General features: G+C 40.3%; 1 protein-coding gene across 1 annotated transcript in view; it reads right to left on the bottom strand.

Moving 5' to 3' along the window:
- LOC308129321 (receptor-type tyrosine-protein phosphatase gamma-like) overlaps positions 1-26,270 on the bottom strand; it is a 109,730-nt gene extending 83,460 nt beyond the window's left edge. The window contains exons 1-2 of the mRNA XM_080495236.1: positions 26,119-26,270; positions 2,220-2,324 (exon numbers count right to left, since the gene is read on the bottom strand). Of these exons, the coding sequence (XP_080351362.1) occupies positions 2,220-2,324; positions 26,119-26,203 (190 nt within the window). The 5' untranslated portion in view covers positions 26,204-26,270. The remainder of the gene's footprint in view (positions 1-2,219; positions 2,325-26,118) is intronic.
- Positions 26,271-27,172: the final 902 nt, after the last annotated feature.

Genomic DNA, 27,172 nt, shown 5'->3' with positions numbered 1-27,172 from the left:
TGAAAACGTTCTGATTATATACATTTCTGATTAGATTGACTCACATCAAAACAAAACCTAACACATTACAGATTTGAGGCAGCCTCAGCAAAGTCCTCTTGTAATTTGAGAGAAGGAAATGTTTGATCTTGACGTTACATAGGACGCACACCAAAGCAAAAATCTGTCTTGATATTGAAGGCTTTCCTTTTTAAAAAGGTTGTGGAGAATTTAAAGCCATATCTGAAGTCATTAGGATTCCAAATAATGGGCTCCACATACCTTGTACACAGTGGGGGGAAAAGCAATCACGCCTGGGTAGTCAAAGCAGAAATTCTTTCACTGCCTTGACGACACGACTGGGGGAGACGAAGACTACCATCAGGGGTGACATGAATACCAAACAAACTTGAGTCCAAAGTAAGCACAGTTCGTTTTTCGCCGTTATTTGCACAATTTTCTTGCCTAAAACCATGAGATTTGGGGCCCACGGCTGCAGACCCGCAGACAAAATATTCCGTCGGTATAATAATTTGGAGAGCTGCAATGCACTTCACTACCAGAGGGACTGAGTCAGTTATTTACAAGGTGGTGTTTTTGGACCTTGGAACCTGTAAATACAATTCTGCTCACTGCGCTTTCCTTCCTGAGCTCTTCCAGTGAGGTGCCCTCGATCAAAGCACATAACCCCCCCCATTTCCCATCGGAGCTGCTTAATGGCCAACAGGGGGCTTTGTGTTTACACTGGGGCGTGTACCTCTGAATGAAAGGCAGCACTCGAAAACACCAAATACGCTTCTCAAAACCACCCAGAACAAGCTACAACATGCTTACATGTCCAAATGAAGTGGACTTCAGCAGACATTTTCAACTGGATGAAACTGTGGGATTTCAAAATGAAGACAAAATAATTAGCAGAAAAGACAAAAGCATAACATGGCGGATTAAATATATTACTGCAAAGTGCTCAGCAGGCCCTCTTTCATTTTGTTTACTACAAATACGGGAATGGCTTTCCAACTGTTTTAAGCATTTCAATACCGGGAACAACTAAATGAACACGCTCGCAACACAATTTATGACAGAGATGAAGTCAAAAAGTTAATTATCTTATGATTATAATTAAAAATTCAGACGCCTAGATGTATATTTATTTCATGTCTGTCATTGGTAAGCTCAAGTCTTGTGCATTAGATTCATATATTTACTCCTTTGCATTCTGGTAGATTTGGAATTTTCTGGATATTATAAACTGGAGGAGTTATGTTCATGAGTAGTCTGCGTGCCAAATTCTGTCAGGGACAACAGGATATTATTACAAGGGTTATTTGATGAAAGAATATTTTCTGGCATGCCAAACTAAACTTTTTTCATAACTATGTTTTGCGAAATGCATTTATTCGCAGAGACTTTCAACTCTAATTCTTGTGGCTCAGCTTCAAGGCTGCCATCCAAACAGACACGGACGCAAATGCATATTACACAGAGAACTTTTACACGCATAAAAGTGCACATAACGAATGATCCATTAGAGCATACATCAGACTGTTCACTCTGAGCCTCCTTATTCATTCATCTTTCCAATTTTGTTAAGGTAGATAGCTGAAAAATTAAGGGGAGAAGGCAAACCTAAATTACCAGAAGCACTTACTTTGACATGAAAAAGCATGCATATTATCAATAGTGTGGACCGGAATTAAAACAACCAATCACTTTTTCACAGCTCAGCCCACTGTAACACCTGATCAAACTTCCCTCAGTGCAGCCGGAGGGCTGCTGAGGACACCCGCCAACTGACAACTGAATGTCTCGCAGCAAATCACAGTCCTCGGTTGTTATTTTTTCCCACTTAATAATTTAACGTGATGACTTTTATATTCATCAGTTATAAACCTGATTCACACTGAAAAGTAAACATTTAAGCAAGAGTGACTTCATTATGTGTAGCAAATCACAATGGGCTAGAAGATAATCTGAACATTAACTCACTTTGATATAAATCGATGTTTTTCCTTTCCCCCCATCGCATTAATTTAATTACAGTTATTAGGAGCAATAAAAACACAACAGAGGTATTGTATTATATGAATACTAAATTGTCTACCGCAGTGATGAGGGAATAAGTATTTGCTGGCAAAACGAGAGATGAAAACACAGAAAGGGACGACGTCCAAGGAGTGGGTAAAGTGCACAAGTCCTCCGTCCTCAGTGACGGGACCAGTGCACAGATGAGAGCTCACCTGAATAGGACCAGTAGGGGTCACCAGCTGTCCTCCTCTCCCTCATTACGCCTGTGTTTCCATGATGGCTCCCTCCTGTGTGGTGAGGTTGGCCACCCGATCCAACTGTAGGAGGAAGAAATGGAGGTCAGAGAATCCACCGGTGACAAGAAATCTTTCTTAAACAAGCCATAACGATGTCGATGTTAAGCAGGATCTAACAATCTGATAAGCAGTCTGACAGAATGCCCCCTCCCCCCCAAAAAAAACGTAAAAACCAAAATTCAAGTGGTGGTAAAGCAGTGGTTCGCACCCAGGGTTGGATGCCATATACGTGTTCTCCCTGAGGATTTTTAACATCTTTCCACAACCTAAAATGTTCTGGATTCCATTTGTCACATCGAATAAATGTACGGATTCACTTTGGCAACTGAAGAATCAGAGTAACAAACATGAACTTTTAAAAAATGTACCGACTTGATCCTTTTGAGTCTTTGTAACGTTGAATTCCTTTTTGAGTTGCCTGAAGGTTATTTGCAATCAGTTATTTTATGTTATAAGGCAGCAGCACCTCAAACTGTAATTTTCCTGCATGTTGAGTATCTATTGTTTCACCGCAGGGACGTGTGTGTGTGTGTGTGTGTGTGTGTGTGTGTGTGTGTGTGTGTGTGTGTGTGTGTGTGTGTGTGTGTGTGTGTGTGTGTGTGTGTGTGTGTGTGTGTGTGTGTGTGTGTGTGTGTGTGTGTGTGTGTGTGTGTGTGTGTGTGTTCAGGCTGAAATGAATACAATGTCAATTACTCAAATTATTACCAAACAAATGGTACAATAAATTAAGAAACTAAGAAATAGATCACTAATTCATAAAAGATTACTTTAAGCATTGTAAAATCTTTTACTTGAATTGCCTTCAGTTTGTGACTCCTTTTTCTTTTTTTTTTTTTATTCGTCATGACTCAGATTTGTCGTCAAATAAAAATTGGTGGTTACGCATGAGTAAATGTCAGATCCTGAACTCAGTCTGGGGAGAGGAGCCTGAAGCTGCTTTCAAAAACATTAATATAGACTAAATTGTGGGTTTGAGTTTGAGTAACTCAATAGTGTTTAATGAGAACTTTTAGTCAAAGTCACCAAAATTCCTCTCAAAGTGGTTTTAGTCGAGCCCCCTCAAGATGGCGGGTACTGAGACATGTTTATTAAGGGTAACTATTCTTTTCCAACACTTCTGATAAATGACCTCCTTAACGTGAACATGCAGTGGATAATACAATAGCGATAACAATGCTAGCTGTATACAAAAAAAACAAGTCAGTGCTATTCGCCTAGGAGCCATCAATTGACACAAAGAGTTAATGGGCAGCAACGATCACCACTGTTTAAGATCTACAGAAAACAAGAGGAGCTTCCTCAACAGCTTAAAGACTCTTCCTGCTCTCTTATAGTCACCATCTATCACATCTTGCAGCCGGATTTGGACTGTGGGAAAGAAAAGAAGAAGCACGCTGGCTGGTCGATATGTACACAATGCGTGCGCACTTTCGTGGCAGCTTCCCCGCAAAGCTCCTTTATGGAAATTCAAATTAATGAGATGGAGAGAGCCTATGTTACCAAAAGTGTCGACAATCTGTCCCATATCCTCAAGGCATAAATGCCTTTTTAACTCCATTGAGAAAATTGCCCAAAAGGAATCAAACATTGTCAACAGAATTACAGCGAATGCTCAGGGCACAAATAGTCCTTAAGCGTACACAGTCCCTGGAGCATGGAGCCTCAGAATTACAACAATCAAGCTCATTGGGGAAAAATACACTGCGCAACGGATGCAGCGGTGCCAAAAAAGAAGAAAATGCCTTGTTGAGGCCTTTGTAAGTCATGTGCACAAGCAAAATAAGAGTGTTTTGTGTTACTTAAAGTAGTCAGAGCCTGCTGTGGCTTTCAAAACCTGGAGATCGGCTAATACCGGTTCCCTGTTGCTCGAAGGATGTGAACAATTGGGCGAGCAGATTGTTACCGATTGAAGGGAACAGCAGGGAAAAAAAACTAAAACAAAAAAGCAGAGATGACAATCTTGACGACTGAAAACGGGAACACAAATCACTCGCTTGCTGCAAAATGTAGCATTAGGCTCCGTTTAGATATTCTGTGTGGTTTCGCAGCTCTGTTTCGACAAGCCAGTTCCACATTGTGCACACTATTGTGTTCGGCACTTTAAAACTCTTCACACGCTTTCCTTTGCAAACATGCAGCTTGGCACAACAGTTCCTGTCACTTCCAAAATGACTCGAGCTACCAGAACAGTCTATTCAAGCAGCCTCAGCTTCAGTTCCTACAAAAACACCAACAAAAGAGCCAAGAAAACACTTCAGCACCTTGTAAATGACTAATTCTCCACGAGTGGAAATGTCAACTGGACATTTGTGATAGAGCTCATTATTGTTTGATCATTTAAACGTTTTAAACTCTCACTCAACAGTGCAACCATGCGAGACCATGCAGACATGCAACTGTGTAACCATGACAACCACTGTATCTTACTTATTAGTGGCCTCACGAGGTTAAAGGTTACTTGAGAACAATAGCAGGAGCCTCTGGACTACTGGAGCGAAACCTCCTGTAGACAATGAGTCACAGCCTGATCAGCATCTACACACAAACGCACACACGAGCACATACCTATTCACTTAACACAAGCTCTGCTCTTACTAATAGTTGCATCATTACTGAGGATTAATTAAACTAAGCACAACATCAAGACGCATTTTCTAGCCTTTTGAAAAGTTTGCGCGCGGCTTCCTCTGAAAAGCGGTCTTCAGTGAAGCACTAACCACTTCGCACGGCTTTGCAGATCACATGCATTGCTTGGAGGGAGGTCACAGAGGCTACATGAGTGGAGTGGTAAATGGCTGCTTTGTTATTATCAGATGTACCAATTTATTAAAAAATAAACAATAAGAGAAGAGCGAGAGACACAGGTTAACACAAAGTGTGAAACGGAGAGGGCGGGGAGTCTTGGTGAGACTTGGGGCATATTTGAAGGCAGGTTGTGAAACAGGAGGGCTGCACCGTCTTTGATCAGAGAGCATAGGAGACAGCACCATGTCAACAGTTTACACACATCCATGTCAGCCGTCCCCTGTGGGCGAAGGATTAAAGCCACGGCAGCTCTGATAGAGCGGAGCAGACAACAGTCAGTGCTGGGGCCTGAAGGAGACTGGAGGAGAGCCGTGCTGCACTCAAACGACATCCATAAATCTGAAATGTTGGGGGGGGGGGGGGGGGAGGAAAACGTGAAATATGTCAGTTAACTAATAGGAGCCCCTACATGCACGGTTTTCAACAGATTTTTTTTCAAATCTTTTTTTTTTTTTTTTTTTAATTCTCAGTGAAAAAAAAGCAACAAAAAAAATATACACTTCAAAAGACCTACAGATCAACATCTTGTACACTTTATAGAGCTGCAAAAATCATTTTCCCTTTTTTATTGCCCCGAGGGCAGTTAAATCATCGACACCACCATTAAGCCCTACTATTTGTTCCATAATATCACACTCAACAACAAGCCACGAACCCCTGAGAGCCCTTGAAAAACAGCCGCCTGACAACAACCACAGGAGCATTTAACTTGTATTACTCATTGGGGGACGGAGTTAAAATATCAATCTAATCACCGGTGTTAGCGTCAGGTGTGTGAGGGATAGTTGGGCTGGCACATCCGTGTCACCGGTAGGATTATTTGGAGACAGATTAAGCCATCAAATGTGTCCTGAGCTACAATGTCCGTGTGATTTTGGATAAACTGGATGACAGTGCTGGTGTGTTTAATGAGGCGGGAAAACAAAAATGCAAAAGAGCCATGTTCTCTCCACCACAACAGGGTTTTGTACGAGAGATAAAATGACCAAGAGTTTCACTGCAAAATTCCCTAGGATTGGTTAAAAATTGTAATAATTGTTAAATGTGTGATTTAATTTTCCTTCAAGGCTTTGAAAACCATACAGCATTAACCAAATATAACAGCAGTGTTGCAAATGCAGGTGTCCTGGTGAATAACCACACGCTGTAGAGTTTTGGTCGACAATGAAGGACGAATCCAAAACCATTTTCATTGATGGATGGCTTGGGGAAATGCAAGTGGACATTTATTACAATGACTCATTTTAAATGACGCTTCCCCGTTTTGACTGTAACCACAAAAAAAATAAGGAAAATACATTTAAAAGTTTCTTGTGTCGTCATAGACTGTGGCGACATGTTTTAACCTTGCATATGTCTATAGCTTATTGAATAAGTCTTTTGGTCTTTCATGCATTTTGTGATACATCTCGACATCTTGATATAAAAAAGGCTCCATCAATTTTTATCCTTTTTTGTAGGTTTTATTTTTGAAAGTTAGTGAAATGTTTTCAAAGTGTCTTTACTTTTTCCAACATGTACTATATTGGTGTCCAAAGCTTTTTTGAAGCAAGGACCACATATGTTTTTTTTTTTGGTTTTTTTGCATGTACATAACAATCTTACACACACACACACACACCTTCTTCACTATAGCATGTCTTGAGTTCAGCCATTAGCAGCAACGAATTGTTTTCATGAGCCTTGTATTTTTTTTTGAGAAACAACCTTATTATAGACTGTTAAAACTCAGAAATGCAATACAGCCATGGTTAAGCTTCAATCACTTGTTATGGTACTGTACGTATACCCACCATTGTTGTTTGCTTTTGTTTCAATAGTATGGGATGAGGAAATCCCTATTGTCTGCATTATGATACAATATCACTGCACCATGAGCTTTTTCCACACATTTCTATAAATTTCATCCGGAAGCCAAATATCGCCAATTTCTATATCAAAATAAATATTTGGTATATGTGAATTTCAATCAAGAGATACTAAGATTAGATGGTTTGGACATGTGCAGAAGAGAAATAGTAGATATATTGAATGATGTTGGAAAAGGATTTCTGGGAGAGAAGAGAAAGAACTCGGAGACGATTGGCGAATGTAGAGACAGAGAAGATGGAGTTTTCTTCAGTTTCCTACCATTTCCTATAACAGCCAGTGTTCTTGTCACAATTACTAAGTTATGAAATTTCCAAACTGTTAGCTCTCTAACCAATGATATAGCCAAAAATGCACAAATTCTGAATTTTCATTTGATGCACCATGACGTACAACACATTTCAAAAGGAGAGATATATCAGATCAGCTGGAAATAAAAAAATAAAAACTCCAGAAATAAAACAGGTCTTAAAATAGAGCACTGGGCCTTTTATTTTTCATGTAATCTAGGTGTTCTCATTTCACCTGATATAGAAATAAATCAAAGATCACTTAGGCTTGTTCAGCAGCCAGCTGGTAATGTGTTATTAGAACCGATCCTCTGTGGCAGCATTTGGCTTTAAAGGATCAAGCTGTCGATATTATATATTGTAGTTATTATGAGCAAATCCCATGAACAACCCCAAACCCAGCAATGCATTGAGTCAGTATCTAAGTACTGATCACTTTCTCTTCAGAGGGTACAATTCAACATGAAAAAGCCACAAATGCAGTTTTTCAAATGACAAATAACCTCCCACAACAGCCGGGCATTGAGGGTTTAAAGCAAACATTGTTCATCAACAGCAATTAGAGTGTTTCTCTGGATCTATTTTCAGTGTCGGATTAAGCTCAGCAATGGATATTTACTACAGCAGGAAATAAAGAGCCCACCATGCTCAGTGTAGTGCTGTGTTGTGAATGGTCACCGAGTGAAAAGAGGGTGACTCACAAGGATGATTTTTTTTCTAATAATATTGAAATAGTACAGTTCGGGTTTCAGCCTTTTTTTTTTTTTTTAAAGACTGCTGATCATCGAAAACACACACAATATTAGCATTCCTTTAACCCCACGTTTGGCTTGATGACTATCTAGCTCCAATATTTAGATTCTTCTTAAGTGACATAATTGAATTGGCTACCATGACCAAATACATGATAAATAGTTCTGTTCAAGCACCGGCTGTGATTCCATTAAAATGGCATTACGTAAACCCCTATTCGTTGAAACGTCACATCAGTCTATCAGTGTTTTTATGCGATGCTACATGCTGAGTGCTTTGGAAAAAAAAAAAAAAAAAAGTAAAACATGGTGGACTAATTACAGAGTCGGATATTTATTTAATTTTATTTTTTGTGCATTTAAGCCCGCACATTAATCTAATTGCTTGATTCACTGTTCATTTAAACGGAACAATCTGAGCTCTCGCTCGGAAGTAATTCATTGAGATCAAAAGTGAAAGGAGTGTATAAACACAGCCACTGAGATGAGTGCTGCTTGTACAGGAGCGCTGTAACAGGGGGGATGCAAGGCCGTGCACATATAAATACGATGCAAGTGACAGGATGTCCATTTTGGACACGCACAGCGAGTACTAGTTGCAAATAACATTTTATTATTGAGTTGTGATACAAAATACTGTGATTTTAGTCAGTTAATTTCTGTATAAGCAATATATTAGAGTATTCATTGACTGTAACCAAGTTCAAAATCGTCTTTCGAAAACAATCTACGATTGACATTGTTAATATTCTCCTCTTTCAATGAGTTGAATTTCTTACATTCTCACACCGTGCCCCTCCGTACCACATAAACCTGTTTTAAAATACATAAAAACAAGATATCATTTGATTTAACCTCGCTAATGGGAAATTTGACTTGCCGCACAACAACATATGAACGTTTGCCACTCCTTCGGTGACCAACAAGGAGCTCCAAAAAACATAAAATGTGAAAAATACCTCTTGGCAACTCAATTGTCCCTGAAGAGACTGCGGCTTTATTTAACAACGCGCTTCACATCGCCTTCATTAGGCATACGAGGGCGGTGGTCTCGCTGTGCGTTTTAAATAAAGTGGATTCTTTCCAATGAGTCGGTCGATACAGTTGCATTCACATTCCTCTCCAGCATTGTCCTGCTTTACATTCACTCGCAGCCACATACACGCGGACATTTTGACAGAGGATGTCGCACAGCTCATTGACTTCACCCATCCCAGTTTTCTCATCTCATCCTTGTAATTAAGAGGGAAAGTGAATGCATATCATTAAATGTACTAATTATACAAACTTAAATCCAAACTACCTTTACATTATTCTGCCTGTATTCACACTAGTGAGGTTTGCTTTCACAGCCATCATGAGTGCATAAAGGGCAGCCTCTCTATGCAAAATTGCTGTGTCGTTGAAAAAGTGCATATGAGGAGAGGAGACAGCTGCAGCCCGTTCAATATCATCTCCAATGTATACAGCCAAACGCAGGGACATCTGCTCAGTTTTTCCGTTAGCCAACACATATTTATGATTTAACACCTACATTTTGAATCTGCTAATTTAAAAAAAAAAAAAAAAAACCCCAACCTCATTCTATCCACAGAGTTATTCGTTACTACAGTACGAGCCACAGTGGTTTCAAAGAAGAAGAAAAAAAAAAAAACCTGTGAGTCCCTCTGTGCAGCAGAAGAGCAAGGAAGTAAGTGGAGCTTGATCTTGTGAGTGCATTTTTTTTTTTTTTCCTCAACCCTCAGAAAAGTGGGCGATGTGGTGAGATTTCCCCGGAAGTGTTCAGAGTCACGCCAAGGACCTCTGGAACACGAGAACTGCCAAGATCAGCCAAAGATAGGGCACAGAGGGAGCCGGGGCCTCGGGGCAACAAAACATCAAACCCAGAAATAATAAAACAACAACTCAAATCCCAATGCAGATATTTGGACCTACACAGCTAAAAGCAAATGAGCAGCTTCAGCAAAGAGGACATCAGCATCCTTGGGCCATAGAAATGTAGCCATATTACAGTGAAATTAAGCCCATTTAGTGTGGTGTTAAAACTATTCCTTGATTGAATTTTTTTTCTTTTTTAATTTCCCTCGATATTTTGTCTTAATGTTTTGGGGTTTTGTTTTGTTTTTTCTTTCCTGAACGTATGAGCCTATGTGCACGGTGAGGCCTGTCTGGGTCCCCGTTCATCATGTTAATTGACAGGAGGTGCTACAGCACATCCTGAGCTAAGAAGTTTTCTTGTCAATGCCATACAGGCCACTGAAAGTCTAAAATACAACTTCATTGTGAGGCACCAAGACAAGCCGAGATAGCAAGGTGACAAAAAACTGAAACTTTTGAATAAGTCCAGAAATTCTACCAGAAACGCACCCGATTGTGGGTATTGTTTGCATCACAGCCTTGGACCTCCACCCAAACAGAGAACACTTCTGTTTGTGTTTCTTTGGGAAACTTAAACAACAAAGCGAGCAGAATCGGAGGAAGAGCAACGGAGGCACACTACACTTTCTCATTATGCTACATTTGCTCTGCAGTCTCTACTCATAAATCCATCTGGCAAAGAACTGGATAAGGCCATCTCATTATAATCAAATCCAAATGTGTCACCGACTCCCAACCCACTCTCAGTTCAGGCCTCCTGTCCCAGCAGCTTTCTGCCTTTGAGAAAAAAAATAAAAAAAATGTATATATATATTTGTAAGATCTATATTGTCTGTGCTATAGCATTAAATCAGTCGGAGGTGGGAAGGCCTGAGCAGAACAATGCCTCGTGTGTTACAGTCGTCTTCAACCTTCTACCATGAGAATAAGTGAGATACACAGCACATCAAATGTCAGACTTTGATAGAGCATGGGGGCAAAAAGGTTTAGATGAAAGCCTCTTGTGTATTCAGTCTTCCTTGAATAGAAAAAAAACAAAAGAAAAAACACATCCTGGCATTTATTCTCTATTCATAAGATGTCGGTAAAGAAGGCATTGTTCCATTGTCAACTGGCTCTTTTATGAATTAAAACTGCATGACTTCCTGTTGGGGAGTCGATGTTGAGCAAAGCAACTTACAGACAGGCTGAGTGTTATCGACGACTGCCCCTCAGAAACCATTGAAATTACACAGTAAATCTGAAGTGTGTCAATCGGCCCGTTCAATGTGCTTCCAGGGCAACGCAAGAACAGTGAATTAAGTGCATTAAATAGCTGGAGCGATCACTGATTGAGTGCATCAAGGGCCCTGATGAAAACCATTAACAAGATTAAACAAATTCAGGCTCATGACCTTTACTGGACAGGCTGGAGCTTGCTCCTTTCACCGGCCACAATAAACAATCTTCAGGATGAGTCTCCGCACCACGGTGGCAGGGCTGTACATAACAGTTCTGACACTGTCAGGAGAATTTACCGTGTAAAGTGAGTTTTCAATTTTCAATATGTGGCAATTGGATCACTTAAGTGCCAGGAGCTTATGAGGTCATTCTTCAGGACACAGTGTGCAGCCACGCATGAATTGTCTAGTTATTGATTCTGACATAACTTCAGCTGCCTCTGGTGGATACATTACACCCCTCACACATTACTGGTGCTCGTGAGCAAGGATGGTTGATTACTGGTAATGTGAATGGGCCCATCAGAGTGCGACACCGAAACCAACAGGTCAGATAATTGATTGCGGCGAGCGTGGAAGCCGTCCGGCCTGAAAATTTACACTCAGATGGGTGTGGAGAGTTGATTTCGAGGAAAGAATTGATAAAAACAACATACAATCATATTGCAACGTACTCTTACAATACAGCTGCCAATTCAGTCCATTGCTTAGATTAAAAATCCAACACCTGTAGAAATGTGCCTCGATAGAAAAAACAAATTGTGCTTACAGTGATGGAAAATACCTAACCTTGAGGTTGCTAAATGACTCAGTGTTAGCCATAAATAATACCACTGCAGCAGGACTTGCATGCATCACTTCCAAACCGACTCCTCATGCCTGCCCGGGGCCATACAAGCAGTCAGACCTCCTCCCTTCCTCTTTAAATGCACTTTGATGTTGAACTCTAATCAATACTTGAAGGCTGAATTTAGAAGCGATAAATAAAACCATGAAGAGAAATGCAGTTGATACTGCTTCAACAGCCTGCTCAAGAATCTCTCTAAAATATCCAATTTATTGTACACAGCTCATCATAACCACCCCCCTTCAATAACTGTACAACAAGAAATATGCAAATACAATCTGGCAGAAGTACAGAAAGTCAAAATCTTACCAGGCATATTTGTATAGTATTTTTCCATCAGATTCGGTGAGATATAAGGTCATGTTTTTAGAAACTGCAACTTGAAACCAAGTGAAAACATTTTAATAAAAAGAACATTTTGACTTGCTCTGCTGGCAGATATTAATTTGTTTCAAGCATGTTAGCTGGAGCTGGTGAGAGCCAAGCAAAAAGCACTTGTCAAATCATTGTAGGGCGATTCTGACTCATATTAGGTGTAAAAACATATTTGACTATTTTCACTCATTTTGAGAGATGTTCAGTTATGGATGCGATTGCTGGTTTTACCTTGCTTTTAAGCATTGTGGAACTATATTGCATTATATTGAAAGAGATACTTGATATTCAGTCCTGCTCATGTAATTAGGGAATTGCCAAAAAGGGATCCTGTGTAGAGTTTTTCTCTCTGTAGGCTGTGGATTTTAGGAGATTCTGAACAATTCATTACACGCTGCCTGGTTTCGATACAATAATCGCTTAGAAAGAAATGCTAAAATGTAATTGGAGAAAATGAAATTAATATCTTCCTCACACCAAAGATGTTCTTGATTCCCTGTCGATACTCCACTCCCTGTTGCGGAGAAAAACAACATTGTATACATTCCCAACTGTTTACATTGATTAAAATAGCTGTGAACATTAAAAAAAATAGAACTTATAGATACAAACACCAAAAAAAAAAATACATTCTCTGTTAATTATGTTTTAATTCCAAGGTCAATTCAGAAGTAAAATTATAATTTGGCAAATTAAAAGCATGGATACATGTGGTCCAAACAAAACAAGAGTGTTCCTGCTGATTAACTTGGGAGGTGCTACTGTGGAAGAAATCGAGCACCATGCAGAAATAAGATGGCCACTAATTAGCCAAAAGGGATTACTAGACTATTAGAGTAGCAGTCATCTATGCCAACATATCACTCATGACAAATGAGGACATCTGCTCAGACCACAGCTCCACAACATTCATGCTCCTGTTTGGCCTCGTTTTCATATGCAGCAGATTGGTGGGTTTCTGTTCTATCAACAGCGGACCACCCAAAATCCTAACCGTACACACTGCACATCACACTCACTCAAGCCACCTTGGCACCGATTAAGCCTTCTACAAGTAGTCAAAACTTGCAGAAGAACAAAGTCAAGGCTAATAAACATCAGATCCAGAGCACAAGAGAGCAGGAGCGAGCAAAGGCTGAAAAAAACAGCATTCAATTGAGGGGTACTTGGCTGTGACTCAAGGTAATGATTCTAATCAAATACCACACTCTACAGCCGAGTGCCGAAGCCAACATGCAAGGGCATTTAGCCGCAGTGCTTACAACCTAATAGTGCTGCTCCAACAAAATACCAAAACACTCCATCACTCATAACAATCAAACCTTATTAAAACCCCTTGAGAAAATTGCTAGCGAATTGACCAATCAATGGGAAGCCACAATACGGCACTCTGAGGAGCAGGTGGGAGTCAAGGGGTTTTGCTCAAGGAGCCACGGAGGTGGGCCGTCTTCCGGGGGCACCAAACCTGCAACCACCTGATTCTGAGCTTGTGTCTCCAGCCACCACTGGCCTACATAATATACCATCATTCAATTTACCGAAGACGCTTTTAGTACCAGTGCCAAAACAAGACTTCATTTACTGGAGAATTAGTGAATCTGTTCTAATGGTGGATGCCCCCCCCCCACATGCCCAAAACTAATAATCCAGTACCTTCATTCTGTTTCACTTTTTATAAAACACAGGAAATAAGTCAACTGTAAAATTATAATAGTAATCAAACAAACTGTTGTAGACAATGTAAGGATTTGTGAAACATCTTGAATTTTTTTTTTTTTTTTTTTTAAACAGCACAGGAAGGGTTGTGCTGTTTATTGCCAATGGATGCCAACAGCTCAGGAAATTCAATAGCTAACAAAAATGTACCACTTAGCATGAGTCAAAGGGCGTAAGGTGTGAAGTACCCAAATATGCCCGACGCTAAATACACAGCCACACCGAGCTGCCTGTACGTTCATTGTGTGCATAATTTGGTACATTTTCAAGGAGCTTTGTGGGCGAGTAGCAGACTGAGTAATACCTCTGGTTATCCGTTAGGGCAGAGTTGTTTAGATTACAGGTGGCGTTGGTGAAAGTACATTAGTACTAAAGTTTTTCAGCACAGATGATCCTGGACATCATTATGTTAATTGATATGTGCATAAAGTAACAGGTAATAGAAACATAACTGACACAAATCTCTTTTTAAGAAAATAAATTATTCATTTGACATACCTACAACAAATTTTAGTGTAATGACAGTTTAGTTTGAGGTGAACAGGGGGTAGGATTACATAAGATTAGCTTCTTCTTACTCCTTTGTGAATATATTGGACCATTATTTACTTATTACATACTTTTTTGCTTTGTTTCTGTTCTGTTTTTTTGTGTTTGCTTACCTTTGTTTTGTTGTGTACCCACGTGTCTGAAATAAACGTAAACATTTTTTTTTTTTTTTTAAATACTTGGGCACCAAGGGCATATCAAATATTATTGCAAATTTTGGCTAAAGACCGTAATAATATTATTAATGTTTTCATTCAAATTACTTACAACAAAAACTCTGACATGGCTTACCATTATTGGTTTCAAGCGAAACTGACTGAATTAATTTATTAAAACAAAGGGTTAGTGGACCAAACCGTTATATATCCATTTTGTTATCTTCAGGCACGTTGATGGGTCACAAAAACATGAAGTGTGATGTTCGTGTTAAGCCATTTATTCCCTGGATCCTCTTTACCGAATAAAAACCACTTTTATCTGTTCATCGACAGGATTGCTGGCCTAAATGCATGATTAATCTTTCTTTACCTCACAGTAGCAACCTCCACTTTAACAAGCCAACACTCCGATGTTACTGGTGCCATAAGGGCTATTTAAAGCATTTAATTTCAAACATTAAAGCGGCACAGATGATTGTCTGGAGAACTGTGAAGCTGATGCAGCAGAGCAATTGCTTTGTGCTTGACGCCGGCTGTTCAGCGAGGGGGACAGATGATCTTTGGATCCCCGAGTGATTAGCCGTTACCTTGGGAAAGGTCTCCACTGCTGCAAGTAAACACGTATGTTGGGAGGTTTAGACAAGCTGCGACAATAACACACACAACCTGTCACAACCTCAGCTCATATCACTGCTTGACACATAAGCAGGAACATTGGAATTTAGACAATCAAGCAGGTAAAATGATTTGGCTGTCGACTGAAAGGCATTTTTTTTCAATTCTCCGTCTTTAAACAATGAATAAATTCGTCTGTTGAATGCGTTGTCACGAAATTTCTCCGGCTGATAAATACGAGTGTTGTCTTTGTTGAGGAAGCGTAAAACATAGTCTTTGTGAAATATGAAAATGTCAAAGGAAAAGGCCATGGTATTCAAATCCCTAGTTAATTAGGGTTCCACTACCAGGAGGGTTTGAATGTTTGTGTTGAAGAACAGAAACATTTGCATTCCCCAAAGGGGGCACATGTCAACAGGATCGATAGGCTAGTCTCCCAACTCCTGTTCCGGCTCCAAAAAGCATCCAACTCAGCAGATCTTCTCCGCAGGAATCCCCCGAACTCAACACCAAATGTTCTCACAAGCTCACTGCCTCCATTTTTAGAGATTCCTCTGTTAGAATTAGTTCTGCAAAACATGCAAAAGTAAGCCTTCTATCATGACGTATTAAAATCATGGAAAAGGCAAAGGCCTCAGAACACTGAAAATGTTCCCTGACCTTTTAAATAACAGTCAAACGGCAACCACCATCCCCGCCACCTCCACTGCTTAGTGCGTCACTCAGAAAAAAAACAAAGCTCCAATCTCATTCTTAATCTAAAGGAAAGAACCGTGGTGGGATGGCAACTTAGAGAGGGAGAGGTGGAAGCATTTGACACAGAATTAATGAAATGGGTTTAGCAGTGGATTGTACAAGTACATGTTAACTCAACGTTACCACACTGAAGGTTAATGACCTTTTTGATTACTACCAGCCCTCTTTATTTGCCACTTATGTCATCACTTCATGATAAATGACCCTTAATTGATATTCCATAATGAAATCTAATATGTGGTAAACTAAAGTGGCCACCTACTCGGCATCTCGGGCTCGAAGCAACAGTCAACAGTTTGTCTGGTGGAGAGCCACAGCTGGTATTATGCAAGGGACGTTCTCAAACTTTGCACAATCCAAAATGGTAGCCAGTTAAATAAAGTAATGTGGAGTGATTGAAAGTCTAAGAAGTAGATATTATAGTGCCAACATTTATTATTTTCACAGCCAAGAAAACTTAGCTTCTTGAGCAGACTTTGCAAACCACTCTGCTCTTTGCAAACACTTCACATCTCATGTGAATTCATGAGATGGAAAACCCGCCATGACATAAGTCGAGGGTAAAATCATATAAAAACACCTTATTTTTTTCCATCAACACCAACACAAAATGGTGTGGGTGCCTTTTTAATTGACTGAGGCGCCAACAATTTACACTTCAAACATTGGAAGCACGATTTCTGCAGGCCAGATCCATACCATGCTACGTGGAGAGTGCAAGTAAACGGGCAGTACGAGAAAGTACTAAGATGAATAATTAAGATAGCATTAAAACACATTTGTTTAGTTTTTATTTGTGTCTGTGGGCCAATTGTTCCTTTATTTGTTGGCCTGTGCCAAATGGATGTCAGTTTTTGGAGCATTTCCAAAATTTAAATTGTTTCTCTTCCTGTAAAACAGCTTCAATGTTGTGGTGACTCATCCTGTGCTTTAGGGAGTTACACAGTTCTACGCACAATAAAAACGTAAAAATTTCGAAGCCCCACCACAACAAGTGTGAGGAACATGAAAGTGAGCATGACGTCACCATGTCACGAACGCCAACCGTGGTTTTTGAAATCAGTTGGAATCAGCGGCTATATACTGAAAATCTCAAACCTATTTGGAACAAGCATCCTAGTTTGAAGTGTTTTTACCCCGAAAACAGATCAAACCAATCAAAATTCACTATGACAGCCATTTCACAAAACCTCTGTGTGCATGGAGATGGAGATGCAACCACCTCATGCAAGCTGCTTTGGTCCCAACTTGTTTTGGCGTGAAATCCCAAAGGTCCATTTCAGAGTGAGCCTGATGTGTGGCTGGGCCAAATGCTGATGGAAACGCTGCTCCGATTATAATGCACATCTTCCACAAAGTCATGCACCTTCACTGTGACGGTGTCTGTGATGTGATGGCGGCCGATGATCCGATTGGCTCTCGCAGACCAAGAAGCCTGTGAAATCATGGATTTTCCTCACAGGACAACTTGTTGGAACAAAAAGAAGCTGCAGGTAACGGGCCGTATTCAGCACTCTTCATCATCTCTTGCTCCTCCATTGTTCAAAAAGTTGTTGTTCACATCGAGCACAGCAGGCATTATTAGTTTAGCAGAGCAAAGCTTGAAGCTCACTTTACCTTCCAAAGATTCAATATCATCAGGAAGGTAATTTTCATTTCTGTAGTGATGGCGAGGCAAGTCTATTTGTTAAATCACCGCTATTAAAATATCAAAGAGCACAGTTTAGGAGGAAATGCTCTTGAGAGGCTTCAACCACAGAATTTGGTTTTCATATGAAGAGAATGGAGCAAATACTGAAAAGCGATGATAAAATTGAGAAGCCCCCTGAAGCTCAACAAGATAAAATAAATTTGGGGTATGAATAGAAATGGGAGCAAATTTCTTCTGACTGGGACGAGTGTCAAAAACCTTATGCGGTAAAGTCATCCAGGCAAAAGAAAGGGATATGAAAAAAAAAAAAAAAAAATGAAAGAAATGATCAAATTAAAAAAAAATTTAAAGTAGTAATGTGTGGCATCATTCAATATTAACATATTGTTCCTACCCCACGTGTTCTGCCAAGTTTGTGAATAGCTGTACATGATCAGACTACATATTGTTAAAATAACCTACCAAGTTTATCATTGTGTAATCTTAGAAACAAAATGTATCAGTCAACATTGCAACTAGAGCCCTATGTGGACCGAGCACAAAAGAAGATGGATGAAGGGAGTACAGCTTTAAACTCTGAGGCAATGAAGCAGAATTAGTATTTAAGATTTTGTATTTAATTGACTCATCAGGTGACAATCTTTTACAGACATCAACCACATTGTTTAGCAAGAAATTGTACATTTTACAACTTAAAAAAAAAAAAATGTTATCAAAGAAAAGAGTGCCAACAACTGTGTGGTTATAATTTAAGAATTTCAATGAGCACCAAAACAAGTTTAAAAGATCAAATGTAAGGCCCGTGTTCAAACAATCTTTTTTGTGCACACCACTAATGGTCACTTTTATCCCAACTTTCTCTACAAAAGTTGTCAACATAGTCAGAGTTACAAGTCATTTAAAATAAACCATTTACACCAGTGGTCACCAGCAACAGCATGGACGAGAAGGAAATACAGAGTGATGATGTTCACAATAACATACTTAAACTGCAACGACCCAGTTTCAAACCATAACCAACCGACATGCATACAAACAAAAGGCATTACTCCCATTACTGACGCACGGGGAAATTTCACTTTCTATGGCTATTCAAACCAACAAGGGCTAAATTTATGCAGAGGTTAAAATTTAATTCATCAAACACACCTTGACTCGCACTCAGAGAACTTATTTTGCATTCTGCACAGCACCCTGGGCTTGATAAAACATGCACAGCCTAATCCTATATCTTCACTGATTGTCGCCATAATTCATGACAGAGAAAATGAACCTTGTGGAGGAGAGATAGCCTACTTCTGGATCTGTGCTCTCCTTGCCTTGGAAAAAGACAGTCTCGAATGTCACCCACAAAAAACAGATGAGCACAGAGCAAACACACATGGTCTGTTGACCCACAATAACACAATGCAGGAAAACGGGGCCTGAAGGTTTCCATTGTCTCAGCTCTCCACGGGGCAGCGCTGACTGACAGTTCAGCTGTAAGTAAAGCTGACATGGTATCACATCGCGGCAAGATTGTCGAAGGGTAGGAAGGACACGGCAACTGAAGGACACAGGACATTTATTGATATGGCCCAGTCCTCCCGTGCAGCGGTAGATGTCCTTCGGTGAAAGTGCCTTATTGCTTGGACATTAATCACTATTGTCATGAAGCGCAGGAAATAAGTGGACTAGTTTCCCCCAGCAGCACTTCCCTCCCTCGTTTCAAACATGCCTGGTCAAATTCAGTCTGTGTGTATGTGTGTGCAACAGTGCTCTGGGTTAGATGTTGCTGGGACAGATGAAATGATTTGGAGTGAAGTGGCTGTGAGTCATTCTGAATGATTAAAATGCGACTGTGACCAGCTTCCAGTATCCTGGCTGAAACACACACACACACACACACACACACACACACACACACACACACACACACACACACACACAGTAATGAAGTGATGACTGATTGCCTTGATTAACATAAGTTAAACAAATAAACAGTTTTAATCACTATTAATGTCAAATTACTGTGATTATCCTATAAAATAAACATTGTTCTCGAAACGTGGGGCTCACACCGACTGAAACGCTCCACTTCAGTATTCATTTCTGCAGAGAAATTTTCACCCTCCACGTTTGGGTTCACTCGCAGCTCTTCTCTCCCACTTCACAGTGTACATATTACACCAGATTGGTCTCTGCCAGACTGCTGTCTCTGAAGCATTAATTTCACCGGCGGACATATAAACGTCTATATTTATTGACAAGTGAAATTAAATTAACATTTAATGAGGATGCTTTACATTTGTTATCGTTTTTCTTCACGCGCATTAAACGGACAAGAAATGCTGCCGCTTCACTTCTGACGCGAGCATCTGAGGCAATTAAAAGGAGTAATACGCAGCCTGAAAGTATCGCCAGCCACATTGATTATAAATGAGCTGCAATTGTGTCTTCAATATGCTTGTAAAACAAAAGGACATCCAAGAACAACTGTTAACAACAATGCAAATGTTGCTGCTCAAGCAGAGGCAGCTCAATGGTGCTTCATCTCCAAAACCTATGTAAATCATGGCGAGAGACCCAATGCAACTGGAAACGTATGCAGGTGCAGGCAGTGGATAGCACTGCAAACTTAGCGCTGATCATCAAAACATGAGATACTAACTAAAGAAAGCACACAGGAATGACAACTCCAATAAAAACAGCAGAGGATAGAAATCATGTAAAAAAATAAAATAAAAAAAAATAAAAATAAAAAAGACGTTCACACTGCAGGCGAATGTGACCCAATTCCGATTTTCTGCTCACAACTGAGCCATATCCAAGATGTTTTGCGACACTATAAACGTTGCAATTCAGGCTTGTATTGAATCTGATGTCTGAACGCAAGAAACGCATGTATACAAATTCCACGTAACAGAAATCAGTCTGCTTCTGTAAACGGCGTCGTTGGCGTGATGTCGCGCCTTCTTCCGCGATTGCGGGTTACCGTGGGGTGGGAAAATGTTCACACTGTGAACGTAGCCTGAGCCACACTAACCGGAATCACCTCAACCGCGCTTTGATCCTTGTGATGGTGAAAGACTTCCCGCGGAGTCTTTGACCACTCGTGGTGCAGCGAAGCCAAACCCTCCCGTATTTGTCCGTTTTGTGAACCCACACAAAAGACACAAATGCGTGACTGTGCAATGCCAAACACATTATGATAAGGAGTTTACACTAATCCATGAATCAATAGATGAGTGGCTGATCTGCAGCAGGGCACTGGAAATGGTGAGGCACAGAGAGAAGGGCTAGTTCGTAAATATACGACAGAAAAATGCAGAATATAAACTTGTTGCTGTTCATTAAGTAATATAGCATCTCAAATGCACATTGTAATTCACACGCAAAACATTGTGCATTATAAAAAGGAAATGAGAAGATAGTTGTATATTTGGTTTAAAGGAGTGATTTCTTTTGGGAGGGCGAAAAAGAAATACCTGTATAAATGTATAATTACAACTAAAAATAATTGAATCACGTCCAATTGTGAAGCTGTCTGACGCCATCATGATAATTTATTCAAATATCCTAAGTTTGATCCACAACTTTTTATTCATTTCATTAGTTAAAAAGAAACCGAAATACTTTAATTGCTCAGACAGATCCTGTCACAATATCACATTTTATATCACACTGTATTCCCTAAAATGACACTGCCCCTCTTGATTGAATTTCAAATAGATGCTTGGGAGTGTACTCAAGTTAAAGTATTATCTTAAATCACCTTTCAACTGCATCTATATTTAATAAACTTCAACTATATAAAATATCTGTTTAAAGCAGAACTAGACCAGCAATAAAGTGTAAAAGCACTACATAGCAAGTGTCAATATAAAGCATTTTTGTTTTACCCTCTGAAATCATGTTGGCAAATCAAGAGGCTTGATAACCGTAATGAATTTGTAATTTGTTACTTTCACCCTTTGGTTTTTGCATAAATGCATCCGTAGCTACACATTCTGTGGGGTTGCAGAAAAAGAAAAAACAAAAACAAAAAGGTGGGGGCGGCTCATTTCACAAGCTGCTTCATGGAAATAATGGCCATTTTTCACAGCTGATCAGTTTGAGGTAAACATGCTGGGGTGCTTCTCCCAAACCACAACGGGTGGTCACTGCTAAACTAGTACATTATGACATAAAATGCATAACAAACATTGGTCCCCCCCCAAAAAAAAAAAACTGACTGCTGTGCCACAAAATTAACTCCACTTTTGGTCTAACCAGCTACTGCTCAAATAATCTTATCACCAACAATACTGCATTGTTGTTTTAAAGTCCCCCCCCCCCCCAACATCCAATTAGAAAGATAGATAATCTTGTCATTAAATTTCAAATGCAATAAGCAAAAGGATAAACACCGAATTATCGGCACACCAGTGAAAAGTGATTACAGTTGCAATGTTTCCCCATCGGACCATTTAGTGGGTGGCACGGGCAGCTGGTGGAGAGACAAGAGATAACGGTGCGCTGAGCCCATCTATGATTGAGACGTAGCATATGGTACCGTTGCCATTTTAAAAAACAGTAGAGCTTGGTTTTTGAGATGTTGTGTCAGTCCTGTACACATTGACGCAATTATCCAGAGAAGATACAGGGGACCTTGATGGTAATGAAAGTGCTGCCAACATCAGACATGTCCAGGCAGCTGCTATCCTGCTGGCACAGTAGTGCATCAGGACCTCATTAATGACATTAATAGCATGTTTGAGCGCTAATATCCTCTTTACAGTTGGCCGTGTTGGTTAAAATGGCCATTCGTTTTTCTGTTCAAGAATTCTGTCAAGTAACTGGTTCTATTCACATTTTTTTTTTTTTGGACTCCTTTATGTATTAATTATGCCATACAAGAACCTTTATAAACATGTATAGGAAGACACATGAGGATATATTGATATACTTCAGTAAAGTGCTATTTCTGTGAAACTATCAATCCTCAAAACACTAATGGCTTAATTACTAGTTGCACACAAAAGCTGTTGGTAAACAAAGGTGCATTTTGTCCTTGTATGAAAAGTGAACCATTTACTTTGCAGATTTTATGCACAAGTTAGTTCTGATGTCAATTTGTGTTTTAAAAAAACAACATTTTTTTAAATGACACTGATTTTGACGCAATGTATTGAGATGTAACCCTTCTATCGTGGTAAAACTTGCATGATATTTAATAAATGTACCTTTGGTGGGCGTTTTAAAGTTATCTTCCACAGACACTAATGACTACAGTTTGGTGAACTACATACATAAACACAGATGACATTTTCTCTCTCTCTCTTTTTTTTTTTTAATCCACCCACTTTCAGCTGGCGCAGCAGTGAGCTTGCACTCCCTTTCTTGCAGGGTGTCGGAGGTCTGGGGAGACACGCTGTGTAAGAAAACGCAACTGTACAGCGCTCGTACGACGACGAGCCAGCATAGCTCCAAACTGAAGACATGAGGACGTGGAAGCATGTGGGGGAGAAATGGGGGGTTTGGGGGTGAGGGATGGGAGGAGGGGTGACTCAGAGAGGAACCCTTCTCCTGTGTTACATCACTGCTCCTTAATATAGAGGCCGATTGGTGCCACAGAAGAAAAATCATATGGTTAACTGTCAACACAGTATTATTTCACAGCCGTTAACATGAGAAAGCAGTTTCACAAGTACCCCCCCCCCATTACATTTTTATCACTAGCAACTAAATACAATTTTTCTTCACTATTGACACAATGAATAGATGGTATATGAAAATACAGTCACAAGAAACAATAGTCCCAACAACCTTTTTATTTTATCTATCCAGGTACCAAAACCCTTCTTAATAAACTACAGAGTTAATATTGACACTCAGAAATATAAATTAATCTTGTTTAGTTAAGCACTCTTATCCAAGTGTTCTCTCCTGTTTTCAGATCATTGGCAGGTTGCAGCTTGTTCAAGTATCGGAAATTGAAAAAGTTTATCATAATCGATACTTTTGTGCACAACAACTTTACCATTTGAAGAGAGACAATTCACCAAATATACATCGTTACATTTATTTGCAATATTTATGTTCAGGATCTGTTTTCTGCAAGTGGCAGAACAATGGACAGGGAGAATTCCCCAAAAAGGCCACAACCTGGACTCAAACATATTGTTTCAGTATAATGATGCCTCGTGGCACTTTATTGCAGTTTTAATACCTTTTAGACACTTTTTAAACACCAAGTTGAGCATTTTGCACAAGAATTTCGCTCTGCTTATGTATATATTTGAATGACAAAAATATCTATCCATCTATTGTCCTTTAACAGTACTGATCACTGCATATTAATCCAAAATACTACATTTATCTGAGCCAATCTCATGAAGTCTAACACCGAATTTGTTTATATGTCTGACCTTGGAGTATTAACCCTCTCAGGTGTCTATTAAAAACCAAAACAAAGCTCAGAAATGACACAAATAAAACAACTAATCAAAACATAGACACTATGATAGACAGGTTTCAAATCCCTCTTTTTTTTTTTTTTTTAAGTCAAGCGGACTTGCTTAAGATTTTATGAAAGATTCACCTCCAATAATGACAGAAGATTCTGGAAGTTTAGATCTGATGGAGCACTTCCAATGAGAAGTGAAACTGAATAAATAACAGGAACGCAGTGACCGGGATGACCGAAAGTCCCCAAAGACGGAAGGGCGAACGTTCCACGATGAGGTTGGCATGTTGGGGAGAACAATACAACAATAACCAGCAAAAAATGTTTCAAGAACAATTCATGGTTGGTCCAAACATGAAATGCTGGGGAATAGGGTGGGAGGGGAGTCATCCACTGGTTTCCTTTTAACTGTACCAAAGTCCAGACGTCATCAAGGGTCGTAGAACCTTTGCTGGTCAGGCTTCCCTGTTGTGGACAGTTCCAGTTTCCTCCTTCAGCCCTCTTCTTAAAATTCACTTCTATCATATGGCTTTTAATGATCGAGAGTTTGGCATTTTCATTTATGCTCCCGTTCTTTTCAATATGAAGCACTTTGCAGCTATGGATTTGAAAAGCACGGAATAAATTAAGTCGTCTTTATCTAAAGAAGTAAAATTTGACTCCCTTCCCAACCCTGAGTTCTACCTTTAACGTCCTGTAAGAACAACCATTATTAATGACCAGATTGAGAATATCGGTACTTCCAAAAATGGAACCAAGCATCCCCAAACAATGGAAATTTGACAATATTTACACTGAAGTCACCAATTTCAAATTATTCCACATTTTATGTACAGATTTTACATCAAGAGGCCAAGATGCCTTCAAATAAAAGGCTCATTAACATACATGTGTAGAAATAGGATCGATATAAACTACCGTTTCAATAGCTATATGAAATAAAATATTTAACCTCTTTCACTGACCACATCGGCTTAGATTTCCCCCTCACACATTAAGCTTATGTAAAATAGAATATCCAATTGCTATCGTCAATAACAACTATGGCATTTGATCAGAAAGAAGATGAGCGATATCACTACTATCAGTGTGTAAATCAAAATGTAAACTTAAAAAAAAAATCGTTAATTTGCTATAGATACAACATCAGGGGTCACAATCGATTCAGTGTCGATTAACGCAAAAGCAGGACTCGATCAGTGCCTCTGTGGCATTAGTCGCCCTTCATACATGCGCATCCATCCACGAACCAACAGCGCTAACTATCGCCCTCATCTCGCCTCGACCTACGCACATGACGAGGAGACGCACACCGATCATACCACACACAAACTGGGACCACAACTCGTGCGAGCCTGGCAGGAAAAACTTAGGACACCATGTAAACACCGCTGTGAAGCGACAGGCCACACCGCCGGGATGGAGGAGGGGGGGGGAAATCACGGCCATATCACGAGAAACAAAGTGAAAATATTAAAGTACACATCGCCATGGGGAACGTTTCAGTGAGTCTCTTCACGTTAATGCACCGCATGCATGTTGATGAGTGTGGGCAAACCGAGCGGACAGGAAACGAGCCGAGGGGTCCAGAGACAGGATCAGGATCAGTTCAAATGTTTTAGTTATTTTGCAGACACGTTAACGCAGCACGTAGTTTGCGCCACAGTCCGGTTGCCTAATCAATAACATGCGCGCAAATCCCGGAGCCTGAACGCCTCACCGTTAAACACAACCCCGCTGGCTCGGCCCTGAAATCCCACACAATCCAGCCTCTGGGAGAGGAAGGAAGAAGAAAAGAAAAAAAAAAAAAAAAAGAAGAAAAAACCTCGGATTTTCCCTTTCCCAGCCTTGATTTAAAAAAGAAAAACAGCCCCACAGTACGTGACGGCCGTTACAGTAGTACTTACCAGGTTGACAGTCTTTGTGTTTGGGCAAGGTTAAAAAAATTAAGGATAAAATCCACCAGTAACTCGGTTCCCGTATTCTCCGCATGTTAGACTACTCATCGAGAGCAACAAGAAGGCAACGGGTGACAAAGTTTTTTTGTTTTTCGTTTTTCCTCTTCACTGGCAAAACACACGCACACACACACAAAAAAAAATAAATGTCACACTCAAGCGGAGCTGAAAACGAAGTTGGCACAGCGGCCACGAAGGCAGAGCATCAAAGTAACGAGGCTACAGTCACTGTTTCACTTTTTCAATATATATATAGTTCTTTAAAAAAAAAAAAAAAAAAGGACGAGTTTATTCGCCTCCTGTCCGAGCAGAGACCTCTTTTAGCTTCGAGGAATAAAACGGTGCGAGCACCGCGGAGGTGCGGGAACAGTTCACGAGCTGTAGTCGGACTCCTCCGTGTGTCTGCAGCGGGCTTCCAGATAGCGACATTCCCGAAGTGTGGACGGTCTCCACCGGCGATCGATCGCCGCCTTTAACTACCGGAGAGAAGGGCGAAAAGAAGTGCACGAGCAATATTGATCGCACGTGGTCATTATTAAGTGATTATCCGCGGCGCGAGCGAAGCGAAGGGTGAAGCGGGAGGCGGAGAGGAAGAGAAAAAGTGGAGCTGGAAATGTCCCATTCTTCCATCCAGGAAGTAGACTGTAGCGGTCAGGCATGCACGGATATGTGGCTACTGCTGCTCCGGTCCCATCCTACCGGACAGGCTGCGCATGAGTGTGAGTATGAGTGAGAGAGAGAGAGAGAGAGTGTGTGTGTGAGTGCATGCGGAGTGCATGCGTCCTATGTGTGTGTGTGTGAGGGAGAGGGAGAGGGAGAGAGAGCGTCTGAGGGTGGAGGGGGGGGGGCGCTTCTTGGATTTGCTCAATGCAAAATGACTGGTAACGGACCCAGAGGCAGCTATTCTGTCTGAAGGTGCTGCGATAAGAAAGACTGCAGAAATCAATGGCTTGTGTCGGACTGGCAAGTCACCGTGGTTTATATGCACTGGATCCCCACTGCC

This window comes from Blennius ocellaris (assembly GCF_963422515.1).
Source record: "Blennius ocellaris genome assembly, chromosome: 4".
Taxonomy (NCBI): Eukaryota; Metazoa; Chordata; class Actinopteri; order Blenniiformes; family Blenniidae; genus Blennius; species Blennius ocellaris.
This window is presented reverse-complemented; position numbering and strand designations above follow the sequence as displayed.